This window comes from Pollicipes pollicipes, unplaced genomic scaffold (assembly GCF_011947565.3).
Source record: "Pollicipes pollicipes isolate AB1234 unplaced genomic scaffold, Ppol_2.1 Scaffold_2555;HRSCAF=2994_pilon_pilon_pilon, whole genome shotgun sequence".
In the NCBI taxonomy this organism is placed as follows: Eukaryota; Metazoa; Arthropoda; class Thecostraca; order Pollicipedomorpha; family Pollicipedidae; genus Pollicipes; species Pollicipes pollicipes.
Genome location: NW_023596136.1, coordinates 38894314 through 38908754, shown reverse-complemented (window position 1 = coordinate 38908754; position 14441 = coordinate 38894314). Strand labels below are relative to the sequence as shown.

Sequence of the window (14441 nt, the reverse complement as noted above, 5' to 3'; positions counted from 1 at the left end):
CTCAGGACCAGCTCACAGTTTCTGGGATCCAATGCAGTTCATAGCTCAAAGCAGTTTTGTTTTTTCAGCTCAGTTCAGGCTCATTGCTCGCATTTAAAATTCTTGTTTATGACTTACGCAGCTTGCAAAATCAAAAATCCGATTCAGTCCTGGCTTGTTACTTTTTGACTCGTGACCCATGTGAGTCATACGCATTCATATACATATATATATATATATATATATATGCATTTATTTAGCTCTATCTTATGAAAAAGGTGCAAATATCCTAGTAGCAACTTTATAGTTTGAACCCGGCAAACGCAGTGCAGCAACAATATCTTTCCTGTAACCTGTTACCAAGCAGCCCTCTCAAGTTTCAGCTCTAGGCTAGCACATTCTGTCTGCCACCAATGGCCCGGTCCCATCAGTTATATAGCATTGAATGCGGACCAAACGGCGATATACATGCCGGTGTGCAGCCCGCGCCTGCCAATCGCCGGTCAATTGCATTCGCACGAAAGCAGCCACCTCTTGACTGGCCAGTACTAGTCATGCTGGCGGCGATGGCAGGTCAGCAATTCAACATCGGATTGTGGTTTTTGCAATAGCGGTTAGCTGGTATAGGCAACAAACATGTGACGTCCTTACCTTCATTATCTAGTAAGTATTACGAATTACAATAGCAATTCTTATAAACAACCTCAGCAAAATTCAACATCACTGTCTTCCGGTTTGCAAGGAACTGAGCTGAACGGGAGTGAACTGAACTGAAATGAACTAAACTGAACTGAACTGAACGACTGAGCTAGACATATGCCAACGTGCGTGCCGACTTCCTTTTCCGCCGGGATGCCTTAAGCTTATCCCGTCAGGTTGCTCTATGATGAGTTAGGAACCAAAACAGGTTTCGGCACTGCGTAGAGCTTAGAGTGCTCTGCGCCACTTTAACTACATTCCAAGACTACTAAATTTGGGGGCCAAACTCTTACTTGCAAGTTGCGTGTTGCGTGAATGTATTTATTGATGCAATGCCTGGGAGGTCACATTCCGTGACATACAGTCCGCACATGAGACGAGTCGGTCTTGCCACTATTGCTGTTTGTTTTTATGGTCTAAATAATAGCATACTTACAGCAACAGCAGATCAAGCCGTAGTGAATCAAGGGTCAGGCATTGATTAGTTCATCGTCGTGACAGTTGGTCATGAAAAATATAGCCAGCCGTCGTAGGAAGCAGGAAATCTTTCACTGATTTAGGCAAAGGATTTGAGAATGTAGGATGCCTGTACCATGTCCCCTGGTTCCTGGCTGAGATTTGGCAAACGTTAGTTCAGGATCAACAACATATTGTGTTTACTACATGGGAGTTACAAAAACAAACTATGCGCTGATTTTGCAAGAAAAAAGTTAATAACTTATGTTTCATGCTGTTCACATAACCACCCTGCAAATGGTCTGATAATCTGTCTGGCGCGTGCTGTGCTTCCTCATGTTGTCATTAACATTAGACCCATATGATTCAGAGACCCAGCATTGTTACAAATGATCGGCTCATGATTCAGCTCATGAACTTTATGAACAATTTGGTTCAGCTTATGATTCAGAGCGGTATTTTTCAAAGCGAGCCGACTCAGTTCACGACTCACCTCAAACCGATTGGCTCTTAAGCCGAGTCCTGATTCAGCTCGAGTCGAACACGAGTCCGTTACTTTCTGAGACATTGGTGCTTAATCGTCGATGATGAACAGGCTGTGCAAGCTTCAGTCACGAATCACGTTTTTTCCCAGATATTGTCAGAATTTGGACGTAAGTGGCTTTTACAGAAGTGATCTTTTTTGGACTTAGTAGTGAACTTTTCGGAAGTAAGTTTGCATTCGAATAACTTGATAACATCGCCATGACTGATCATAAAATTAAAGAGAAACGCCTTGAAAAAATGAAAAATAGGCAAGAACACCACTACGAGGGGCCAACATACGAGCACATAATCATGGTTCAGAAAACACCGGCACCGGCACGGTCACCTCTCCGGGGATTGAAGTTTTACACGTGAGTGCTAAGGTGGCATGTCGCACGGCCAGTTCGCCGTACAAAAGCTCCGTGACACCATCAAGCAATGGTGTATTGGGGGATATGTGTACTAAAAGAGAGAAATTTGTCCTCTAGAACTGTCTCTTTTACTGAAAACTCTGCATACAATACAAAAGTTATTAGTGAGGTTATTTCATCACATCTGATGCATGCTTTTATACTTTCAAATGTAGAGCATTCCTTTTAATTTTGACAGGAGAGTTGCCAGGTGTCCATGAGTTTGCTAGGAGTGGTGCCCATTATCTAAAGGCATGTGTGCCCTTCTACGATAGCCTGCATTGATGGTGCATCACCAAGAATCTTTGGAGGTGATCGCTCATATCGGACGGTTCTCGCCTGAACTGTCGCTTTCTGTTCACCCGCTAGGTGACACTACTTTGTGTCCGTTGAGGCATACAACTGTGCCAAGTGTGGCCGGGTCGCTCACTTCTGATTCTAACTTGTTCACTAGATGGCGTACACGCACTGTTAGGGTAAATGTTGGGTTTAGTTACGGGATGGTTCTGGCGAGTTGTCGGAGCCGAAGACGGTATGGGTGCCTTTTGGCGCCACTAGGACGCACCGTGTGAGATGCCCCCTCTCCAGTCCAGGCTGCAGGATTATGTGTTTCTACCGGGTTCTGGTTGATCCAAGCAGGAGCCAAATGTACGCCAATGGTAATAAGTGAACGTTTTTAGTATGCGTCATTCTTGCTTCAAATCGTCAAATGCGGAATATCGCCTTCAAATGCAGAGGGCGGATAACGCAGATAGGAAGGAACAGCATAGGAAAGGAAATGCAAATATACCATCCAAAGAAAATGTTCCACATTTGAAGATAAGAGAATAATCGTCAGGGATGATGAATCATGCTTACTTATGACTTTCGGTAGTCCTTGAGGTGGAAGACTGCTCTAAACAATCTTCAGCAAATTAAGACGGCAAAATTTATCACAAGTCTGTCATATTTCAGCCCCCGCAGTAATTCCCTCTTAAAATACGCCCTGTGTGCATGTCCGGAGCGGACGCCCGGGGTAAACACAACGTTGTTATAGGGCCTTGAACACAACAAATGCATGAAATTGCATATTGCCATAGCTCGGCTGTGAGGGCCTTATTGATCTGTGGAAATTTGCCGATACAGGTAATTTACAAGGTTCGTGTTCAGGAAAATGGCTGTCCCCAAAACGTGAGTTTGAGTGGGCAAGAGCGCACTCTTGCCCCTCTGTCAACCCCCCCCCCCCCCCCATCCCCAGCCTCTGTCGTGACGCCACTGTCGCCGCCCTTGATGCTTTCCACCAGTCAGTAATTCATGGTAAGCTGGTGGATGAAGCCACTCGCACTTGAAGGTTCTGCAATTGATAGCCTTATTCCAGCAGCACAGGTCAGGAAGTTCGAAGCTGACGGCAGCCAATCAGCGCTCCCTGCCAGCTGAGCGCGCAAAGCGACCGGAGTAGCGCGCGCGCGCAGGGACGCCGGTACCACGTGGATAGCCGGCGCCGGCGGAGCAAGGGGGAGGGGAGGGCCGCGGCTCCCCCGCCGGCCGGCATGAATCGACCGCGCGGCGGGAACGTTCGCGAGCGGGTCGCGTCGTGCGGGGGGTGCCGTCGCCACTTGGAAAATGTGGCGGGAACGGTCGCGAACCCACTGCTTTGTGACGAAATCGGGCGGTGCTCCCAGTGTCCGGGACCGCGCCCGCGATGGTCATGCTGGCGTGGGCGTGATGCGCATATGATACGTAGCAACTGAGCTTCGAAACGAAATGGAGTAGTGCCAAGGGAAATGGATGAAGTCCATAAACTGTTTCTCTGTCATATTTGTTGTCCTTCAATCCGTGTCCATGAACCTGTGTCCCCAGGACCAGAACCTGTGACCGTGTCCCCAGAGCCTGTGATTTCGCAGTCTTGAGCATTTTCGTGAATCCTGAAAACCGAAGGAAATTATAATTGATGTGGTACTAGAACTTGGTATGTCCAAGTTACACTCGGATCAAAGTCTACGTTGATGTTTGCCACGCCTTCCAGGTGCAAAATACTAAAGGCGCATCCGAGTATTTCAGCAGAACGTGCATTGCGAGGTCAACGCAAGGATCTCAAACGGCACGAGGTGTTCCTTAGACTGATGAAAACAACTTGAGTTTCTCTAATCCCACTCGTGACTGTCGGCATGTGTATGTCAGTACAACTGTCGCCAAATTTCGAGCTTGAGCCCCGTTCGACAGTCCTGCTCTTTCCCACGCTCCGGCCGTGAATCCGATCCTGTGTTGATGTGGTTGAGAACTTGTCTTGGGAACGTGCGATATCAAAAGATTGCTCAAAATTATATCCTGCTAGGGGCCTAAATATTTCGACCGTCTTCTCACTGGCTTTCTCAGCCATGGCGGGGGAGTATCCACGCCCTTGGCGTAGCCAGAATTTTCCTAAGTTGGTAAAATCAGCAAAGGAGGTCACCCTAGAAGGCATCAGGTTTATCGGCCAATTGCTTGCATTGACAACTTTTGCCAGGGATGTTAGTCCGTATCAGCTCGCTAGCGAACAATGTCAGTGTCCCCTCAGACTGCAAAACTGGATTCTTCCAATGACATGGCTTCCAGGGGATGACGTTCTGATATCTGGCTTTAAGTGCAATATGCGGACCTTCCTTTCAGCCCCCTCCCTACTCACCTTCCTCCTGAACCCTTCACCCTTTGATTTTTAGGCCTTGGGCTCAAACATAGCGAATTAAGTTAGTTCCATACAATGCCTTTGATTCACGTCCGCAGCTGACCTGTGGAATTCGTAAAACGATTTCGTCTTTGTGAGTACTGGGTATAAGAACCCCGCTGCAGCTCAAACGCTCAGTATTTGCGCGCTGATCGTCCACATATTGCAAGCTGCGTACTCAAAATGCTAGAAAATATGCCGACGTAACGTGAATTGATGCTCGGTGCCCCCCCCCCCCCCCTTCCCCCTTACCCCGTCCCGAAAACGTCGTCCAATGCGGCATTTCTGCGGGGTACAGGCGTACTGGGACGAGTCGCCGGAATCCTGCTAACGTTCAGTGGCTCTTTCACTGTTTCCACAATTCGTCGGTAAAGCTACCATTTCGACAGCTCTCAGACACGAATGTATCTCAGCATTTTCCATTTGCGGGTTCTATTCGTCCGACGGAAGAACCTCCCGGCAGAGACGGCCCGCACTTTCGTGCAATCTGTCAATTTGGGCAATGTCTTAACCAGTTTGTTTACTTCATGACAGTGCATTTCCTCCATGCGCAAAATGGCTGCATACCTTAGTCAAACTGCTCAAGGCAGTCAACTCACGCTTTGTCATCGCTCCTGAATGACAGTGGTGGAGATGCAGCCAAGAGCAGTCGAACTCCAGGAGCTTCTACCAGGGTCTAGAACAATCGAGCATACACTCGCAGGAATGAACAGTATATTCACGGATATCCCAAATAGTACAATAATAAATGCGCTTTCTGTTAGAAATACCTATTTTATTAGCCGTAATGTTATCACTTACGGGTTAAATTATGTTTATTTTCTGGTCTGATTCAAATTATTTGCCAAAAAAACATTTGATCAATATCTTAACGAACTTGCTGGAATATAGTGTTCATCCGCCCCAGACTGCCTATATATAGTGGACAATTCTGAACATGGGAGTCAGTCTGCGGAAAGGCGAGGGGGTGGTGTGCGTGGTTTCATTGCTGTCCGCCCGGATTGTGACTCGAAGCTAGACAAGGTATGGAGGGGCATTGAAGCCTAGTAACGGCGTTGCCTTTTTGCGTGGGGGTGAGAGTGTTGCGAATTCACAACTCTTCGTCCCGGTTTGTATTTCTCGGGTGCTCGGTGCTAAATACGAATGGGAGTCTCGAAATTTGTCTTCTTGCATAAGCGATATTCTGTGGGGCTGTTTCCGGCGCTCTGCTGTGTTCCTGGGGTCTGCTAGCACCCGTTCCAGCCGGCGCCAGATATTGAGGTATCTGGTTCTGAAACAACGGTACATTTCGGGCATGTTTTCGAGCCTTGCTTGGCGTTGTATTTACCGGTGGCTGAGGGGAGGCACCTACCCAATACGTGCTGCGTGCCATTATGGGCTCAGAGGGAGTCAGCTTCAGCTATCTGTGCACGCATTGTTGGCCCTAAGGGTGCTATAACACGTGGAGCTAGTTCTATCTGGAAATTGCGGCATCCCTGCTGTTTGTGGAGTCAGTGAACTTTATGGCAACTTGTAAAATTGGTGCCGCTCTGCATTTGTTGGGACACTCCGGTCATTACCTGTTGTACCATTGTTGATTGGTTGTTTTGGGATGCCTTCTGCCACATGTTTTTAAGTGCAGCTTTCTTTGTGCTTCATCTGACATGGATGCTTGTCATGTGGTTGTCCATGTTTTGCCTCAAATTCCTGTCATTCAGGAAATGGTTCCTGTCTGGTTAGTTTCATCTTAGTTCTAGATGTTTGTACAGGTTTGGGTGGAACTTTGGACATTTTTTACATTTCCATCTGGAACCTCATTAATTTGCATTGGACCATTCTGGGCAGCTGCTGATCTAGTGCTTTGTTTCAGATGACTACCACCGAAGGAGATGCAGAAGTATTTGCTTTCCAGGCTGAGATTGCTCAGCTGATGTCCCTTATCATCAACACCTTCTACTCAAATAAAGAGATTTTCCTCCGTGAGTTGATTTCCAATGCCTCTGATGCCTTGGACAAGATCCGGTATGAGTCTCTGACAGATCCGTCCAAGCTGGATGGTGGCAAGGATCTGCACATCAAGATCATCCCAAACAAGAATGACCGCTCATTGACCATCATTGACACGTAAGTGCAATGGCATGTGATGTAGGTGCTGTGTTAAATGCTACAGGGCATGGAAGGATTAAGGCAATTTTAAGAGATGACATGGTGTGTTCTTAAATCGAATTTATTACTCCTTATCACATGTACCAGACTCGAACATTTGCTGGCCTGTTACAGTGATGCTGTAAGTTACGTCTGACATGATTCAGAATGTGATAACGCCTATCACAAATGTTCTGTTTCATGTGGTGGTGTAAAAGAAAATCTGAAGACCAGCACCTAGTTGCAAGGAGTTTTTAAAGAACTTTGTTAGACACGTTTTCTCCTTTGCAGCGGTATCGGCATGACAAAGGCTGACATGATCAACAACTTGGGTACCATTGCCAAGTCCGGCACCAAGGCTTTCATGGAAGCTCTGCAGGCGGGAGCTGACATTTCCATGATTGGTCAGTTCGGCGTGGGTTTCTACTCGGCTTACCTCGTCGCTGATAAGGTCACTGTGCACAGCAAGCACAACGACGACGAGCAGTATGTGTGGGAGTCGTCGGCTGGTGGCTCATTCACTGTCCGTGTCGATACCGAGGAGCCTCTCGGCCGTGGCACGAAGATTGTCCTGCACCTCAAGGAGGATCAGACGGACTACACAGATGAGAAGCGGATCAAGGAGGTGGTGAAGAAGCACTCTCAGTTCATTGGTTATCCCATCAAGCTCTTTGTGGAGAAGGAGAGGACAAAGGAGGTTTCGGATGATGAAGAGGAGGAAGAGGACAAGGAGAAGAAGGAAGAGGACAAGGACAAGCCCGAAGTTGAGGATGTTGGTGAAGATGAGGAGGGTGACAAACCAGACAAGAAAAAGAAGAAATCCATTAAGGAGAAGTACACCGATGAAGAAGAGCTCAACAAAACCAAGCCCATCTGGACTAGGAACCCGGACGACATTAGCCAGGAGGAGTATGGAGAGTTCTACAAGTCCTTGACCAATGATTGGGAGGATCACCTGGCTGTGAAGCACTTCTCCATCGAAGGCCAGCTGGAGTTCCGGGCGCTGCTGTTCGCTCCGCGACGTGCTCCGTTCGACCTGTTCGAGAACCGTAAGAAGAAGAACTCAATCAAGCTCTACGTCCGTCGCGTATTCATCATGGAGAACTGCGAGGAGATCATCCCAGAATACCTCAACTTCATGCGCGGCATCGTGGACTCTGAGGATCTGCCGCTGAACATTTCGCGCGAGATGCTGCAGCAGAGCAAGATTCTGAAGGTCATCAGGAAGAACCTGGTCAAGAAGTGCGTAGAGCTGTTCGAAGAAATCGCAGAGGACAAGGAAAACTACAAGAAGTTCTACGAGCAGTTCGGGAAGAACCTCAAGGTAATTCGCATTTTCGTGTTATTACGGACCAGTTGTTTCCACGTGGTAGTTCGATTGCAATTTGCCTTGGTTGGATTTTGGATAAAATGTCTTCCTGCACAAACTGTGTTCAGCTGTAGCACAGAGTATCGACTTCGGTTGGAATCTGTGCCATGCCAGCTGGGCTGTGCGAGGGAAGTAGATAAATGTTAACACCTCCAACACACCATGCGGGACCTCTTTCTTAATGTCCGATGGCGTGGTTGGTGGTTGTGTTCCACAGTGCAGGTCGCTCCTGTTGTGTGGCGAAATGTTTCTGTCATATCGTCCTCACCATTTCCTTGTGGGTTCCAGCTCGGCATTCACGAGGACAGCACCAACCGCAAGAAGTTGGCGGATCTCCTGCGTTATTACACGTCGGCTTCGGGCGATGAGCCCTGCTCTCTCAAGGACTACGTGTCTCGCATGAAGGAGAACCAGACGCAGATCTACTACATCACGGGCGAGTCGCGTGACCAGGTGGCCAACTCTGCTTTCGTTGAGCGCGTCAGGAAGCGCGGCTTTGAGGTGGTCTACATGGTAGAGCCGATTGACGAGTACTGCGTGCAGCAGCTGAAGGAGTATGATGGAAAGCAGCTCGTATGTGTGACGAAGGAGGGACTTGAGCTGCCAGAAGATGAAGAGGAGAAGAAGAAGCTGGAGGAGGACAAGGCGAAGTATGAGAATCTTTGCAAGGTCATGAAGGACATCCTAGACAAGAAGGTAGAGAAGGTTGTGGTGTCCAACAGGCTGGTGTCTTCACCTTGCTGCATCGTCACGTCGCAGTACGGCTGGTCGGCCAACATGGAGCGCATCATGAAGGCCCAGGCGCTTCGCGACAACTCTACCATGGGGTACATGGCGGCCAAGAAGCACCTAGAGGTTAATCCTGACCACAAGATCATCGAGGCGCTGAAGCTGAAGGCGGATGCGGACAAAAACGACAAGAGCGTCAAGGACTTGGTGATGCTGCTGTTCGAAACTGCGCTCCTCAGCTCTGGCTTCAGCCTGGAAGATCCCGCTGTGCACGGCTCTCGCATCCACAGGTACGTGTGCCGTTCGTTGGAGCAGCATTTATCGCGATAGTTTTTTTCAGAAATGCTTTTTAGAATATGGTGTTTTTAGTATGATGTAATTGCACTTAATGTCCGAACTCGTGACGAATGACTCTCTCCCTGATGCGGTCGTTAGAGGCTCCCTCGCGTACGTGGTGTTCCGTGTCCGACGTTTTGTGTCTTTTCCACAGGATGATCAAGCTCGGTCTGGGCATCGATGACGACGGTGAGCCGGAGGTGGCGGAGGCTGTGACCGAGGAGATGCCGCCCCTGGAGGGGGAGGACGAAGACGCCTCGCGCATGGAGGAGGTCGACTAAGAAGTTATCTAGCTTTCACTTGCATTTCTTTCATACCATTATCATTTTTGTTTGTTTGCTGCTGTTTGCCAAGACGTGTATATGTGATCCTGATGAGCGAAATACAGATGACATGTAATGCTTCGTTTATGGAGATAGTTGGGTGCGGTGATATCTGCAGAGAGAGATTGGTGGCTATGAGGCCGGCCACGAGGAACGTCTGGGATTGAGGAACGAGAGGATGCGATAATTGAGCGGTCGAGGCGGATCGCCAATGTAGCTCAACTCTTGAAAGGTGTCTTTGATCTGTTCTGACACTTTCCGCACCATTGCATCTTTGTCCACCCGGGACATAACTTTGGCGTTAGTCCTGATTCCACCAACCGGGGCTCACACAACAGGTAGCCTACGCGCCGGAACGCTGTGCTTCAGCAGTATCTTGCCATGACGCGGCGCAATGTCCGGGTAATTTGTATGTTGCGGCGAAGCATGACGCGCTACGGTGCCGTGCGTGGTTGGTCCCGTGCTTTGACGCTACCAGGCCTTCAATCCGCCACGGGACGTATATCATTTCAGTGCGTGCGATGGCGCGATTGCAGTGAAAAACATTCAGAGGGTGAACTGCGCCGTCAGGAGGTGAACTGGAAGACGCGATTTGACCAACCGAACTGTAAGGGCGTACCCATGAACATTGCGGGGAAAGGATCTGTCGCTGGGACTGCGCGGGCGACATTCAAATCGAAGCACGTCATCGTGTTTGCCGTGGATGTCCCGCCGGCACCGGGTCACCAATCGCAACGAATGCCGACGGCTAGCTGAAGGAACTTTCTGGTTGGGAGGTGAGTGTTCGGCACGTCTGCGGGCGAGCTGGCGCGTGTCGCCGTGAATCGTGGCCTGGGGGCGTCGATGGGCTGGGAGAAGGCTCTGTGTGAAACCAGACATTTCCGGTCCCGGCGGCCATCGCCATCTCTTCGGCTCCGCGCGGGCACGGACCAGGGTTGTGATTCTCTTGCTACCGGGTTCCCGAAATGCTATTACTTCCTAGCGGTCCTCAGAGAACTCTAAGAAACGATTAACGTGCATAATTTGCCCTACGGTCAGACTCGCCTCCTGTGCGTCTAGGCGGGGACTGAGCGGTGTGGGAAAATCGAACGCTTGTGGGGCGAAATCCCCAATCTCAAATTGCACTGCAGGTTTTTACATGGCAATGGCAATGCGTAGCACCATGACATAAATGTTTCGACTTAAGGGCAGGGCCCTCAAATGCCAGTCAGGGCCTTTTATGCCGGTTGTAGGCCCCTGAGTAGACCAGTGCCTATATGTCGGTCAGGCACCACTAGTACTGAAAAGTCGGCTCATTGTCAGTCTGGACCAGGAGCCCACTTTCCAAGCAAAGACAAGGCCGGGGCCCCTGATTTGCACTGCTCGGGCCCCTAAGATAATGAGGGACCCCTGCCCCAACCAGGGCCCACAGTACCTTAAAGCGGGTCTGTGGTGGCAAGTGGCTCCGAGATGGTCAGAGCAGTGTTTCAGGGGGCCAGAAGAGGGTTTCGTACCACGAAGCCCTTTTGGACTCCGGAGGACCCATCAGGACCAATGACCAACGGACCGATGGGCTGGCTGGAGGTCACATTAAGGATCCTGGCCTGCAGGTCCGTGACCTCAACTTTCAGTCAGATGGCATCTTGCGCTGATTGAGACCCCTTTGACAATGCGGGTCTCGCCTGATCAGGGCGTTACCAGACTTGTGATCGATTCGAGCTGGGTCATGAATCAACTTATGAGTCAATCATTTTGGGATGACTAGTGAGCTGAGTCGACTCACTAGGAAAATGCGTAGGGGAGTCATGAGATGAATCACGTTGTTCGTGAATCATATGAGCTGATTTATGACTTCAAACAATGTTGTCGATGAGTCATATGTCTCAAATGAATATGGTAACATCAGGAAACACAGTATACCCTAGACAAACTAACAGACCATTTGAGAATGCTAAAAAGAGCAGCATGAGACATAAATTACAAAGTATTTTTTCCAAGCCAGCGCAAAGTTTGTTATCGCCAATTCTGAGCAAAAAGCACAATGCTGTTGACCCTGAACTTAAGTTCGCCAAATTTCAGCGAGCAGTGCGCAGGCAAGAGGGGGGGGGGGGGCATAGGGGGAACGTGTCCCCCTCCTTTTAGGTTCCGAGCGGCCTGAAGGGCCTCCGGAACATAGGATTAAGGGCCTGATTTTAGGGCCCGAAGGGCTCGAAAGACCGGCCGGAGTTCGCATTCGGGGGCCCCGGCCCCCGGGCCCGGGCACTCCAATGCCAGCCAGGGGGCCCTGCGCGCTGATCAGGGGCCCACTGAGTCGATACGGACATATATTTCGGTCAGACACCACCAGCAATGCTTAGTCGGCTTCGTGGCGGCATCGGCCAAAGGGCCCATTTCCCAAGCAGGGGCAAAGCCGCAGCAAACGATTTATTTTGCTCGGGCCCCACAGCGCCTTACAAGGGTCCCGTGTTGGAAACGGGTCCCAAGCCAGTCAGAGGCAGTGATCGAGAAGGTGGATTGAGAAGGTATCGAAGAGCCTAGAGGGCCCACCGGGTCCGAAGATCAAGGGTCCGATTGGAGGGTCTAAAGGCGCAAAGAGTTGATCGAAGCCTATTTCAGTGTCCCCAGCTTACGAAGACGGGCCCTCAAATAACGGTCAGAGGGTCTTCTACGCCGATCGAGGACCCCCTGAGTCGATATTGCCCTAAATGTCGGTGAAGCGCGACCAGTACTGCACAGTCGGCTCCGTGTCGGCATGGGCCTGAGGACACACCTGCTAATGAGGTATAATGCCGGGGTCACTTATCAGCTCTGGTCAGGGCCCCTGTTTCTGTCAGGGGCCCGCAGCGCCCAACAGAGGGTTCTGTGCTCGCAAGGGGCCCCGAGCTGACCAAAGACAGTGTTCGATAAGGCCCGAAGAGGGGCCCGGGCTGGCCAATGGAACCGACTATCAAAAGCCCGGCTGGAGGGTATCAGGGCCCAAAGGACTGGCTGAAGGTCACCTTCAGAATCGCCGTCCGTAGTGTCGTGACTTGAAATATCAGCCACAGCTCCTCTTGTAACATTTAAGGAACCTCTGGGACAATGCTGACGTCTTAGTCAGTCAGAGACCACGAACACCGAACAGTTGGCTCCACGTCCGTTGGGCCCTTGAAACCCATTTCCGTAGCAGAAATGAGACCGGGGCCTATGGTTTGCAATGTTCGGTGTCCCCGATGCAATGAGGGGCTTCTGCGTCGGTTAGGACCACAGTGCCTAACAGGGGCCCTGTAGGCGCCACAGGGGCCCTGTGGCGCCAAGTGGCTTCGAGTTGGAGCGGTATTTTAGGGGGCCTGAGGGGGGGACGAAGGGTCTCTCGAAACCAAAGATCAAGGACCCAATTGGATGACCTGTAGGCCGAAAGGCCTGTAGGTTACATTAATGACCCCCGCCCACAGGGGCGTGATATCAAATGTCAGTAGCAGAATCTCTGACACCGATAGGGACCCCTGAGACAGAGCGTTCCTCTACTTCGGCCAGAGATCACGAACGACGAATAGTGGGCTCCGTGTTGGTCTGAACTCTGGGGGGGGTCCATTGTCCAGGAAGAGACAATGCCGGGCGCGCGATTTACATGGGATGGAGCTCCTGTATCGTCCAGGGGCCCACGGTGTCCAACAGGGTGCTGTGTCAACAAGGGAGCTCGGATTGGCCTGGGGCACATTTACCAAACAGGGACGGGGACAGGAGCCCGAATGATTGAGGGTCTCTTGTGTTGGTCGGGCCCTCTTGACAACTACAGGAAACAAAGGAACTTATGATGAGTGCTCACATTGAGGTAATAGGAGGATTCTGTGACAGTCATGGTCCCCGATACCAAACGCTGGGCCCTACAAGCCAATTGCAGAATCGTCTCGTTAAGCTGAACTGGGTTCTATGAGTCAATTATTTGACCACCCGTGACGATCAGGGCTGTTGTTGCGTCAATGATGGTGTATGTGTCGATCTGGGGTTAACTGCGCGCGTCAGAAGGCCTCCCGCGTCAGGGAGCGGACCAACGTGATATGATGTCTAAGGGGCTCCGGATCGGCCAGGGGTCGCGCAACAACGACCATCGCAAGATGACATTTCTGAATTTCTTTCAAAATCAAGTTGTACGGTTCAAAGATTATATTTAGCGAATTATGTTTTACGACTTTGTGGTTGTCTTCTGGGCAGCTTAACTCTTACAACACGAATAATAGAGATTTTGGCATTACTTTTACAGTTCCACCACCAGATTCCAAAACCACATAAAAAGGTACTTCATCAAAGGTTTTTCTTTCGAATGCATCATCATTTTCGTCCACCTGTTGGCTATGGCCTAGTGCTGGTCGCTGGGCCGACGCTGCGCGGCTTCCGGAGAATGCAACGCCTAGCGTCGAGGCGTGGCGTGACTTTTTTTGCCAAGATATGCGAGCGCGCTTGCTCAAAATTAGGTTACATAATTTGCATTACATATCACGATTCTGGCTGAATTTTGAGCATGTTCAGACAAACACGGCTTGGCCATGCTAATGCAAATTTCTGGAACTATTTTGATCTTCAAGCTACATTTGCAGGATTTTTGATATTTCTGCAGAAACCGGATGCAAATTCTGACGAAGTTTTTGCGTTCTGTATCGGTTTAACAAGAGTCTACTGGACTATTGTAAAATGAAAGACGCCATCTTTTTGCTTCACGCGGTTCTTTAACGCATGACTTTTTTAGTCTACTGATTACATAAACTTCAGGCAGAACTGATCTCACGATGGCCACGGGCTCGATTTCACTTACTGGGAGCAAAATGTATAATATATATTTATATATGCAG

General features: G+C 49.9%; 1 protein-coding gene across 1 annotated transcript; it reads left to right on the top strand.

The window, feature by feature from the left end:
• The first annotated feature begins 5701 nt into the window (after positions 1-5701).
• Positions 5702-9710, top strand: Hsp83 (Heat shock protein 83). The gene is made up of 5 exons (XM_037237613.1): positions 5702-5775; positions 6602-6855; positions 7168-8200; positions 8534-9264; positions 9465-9710. The coding sequence occupies exons 2-5, from the start codon at positions 6602-6604 to the stop codon at positions 9589-9591; spliced, it is 2145 nt and encodes a 714-aa protein (XP_037093508.1). The 5' UTR covers positions 5702-5775; the 3' UTR covers positions 9592-9710.
• The last annotated feature ends 4731 nt before the right edge of the window (positions 9711-14441 follow it).

What these genes read in the sequence shown, in the direction of transcription:
- Hsp83 (XM_037237613.1), top strand. Translation starts at nt 6,602, where the DNA reads ATGACTACCACCGAAGGAGATGCAGAAGTATTTGCTTTCCAGGCTGAG. An exon ending in AGTTCGGGAAGAACCTCAAG is followed by an intron (nt 8,201 to 8,533) that starts GTAATTCGCATT and finishes TGTGGGTTCCAG; the next exon opens with CTCGGCATTCACGAGGACAG. An exon ending in CACGGCTCTCGCATCCACAG is followed by an intron (nt 9,265 to 9,464) that starts GTACGTGTGCCG and finishes TCTTTTCCACAG; the next exon opens with GATGATCAAGCTCGGTCTGG.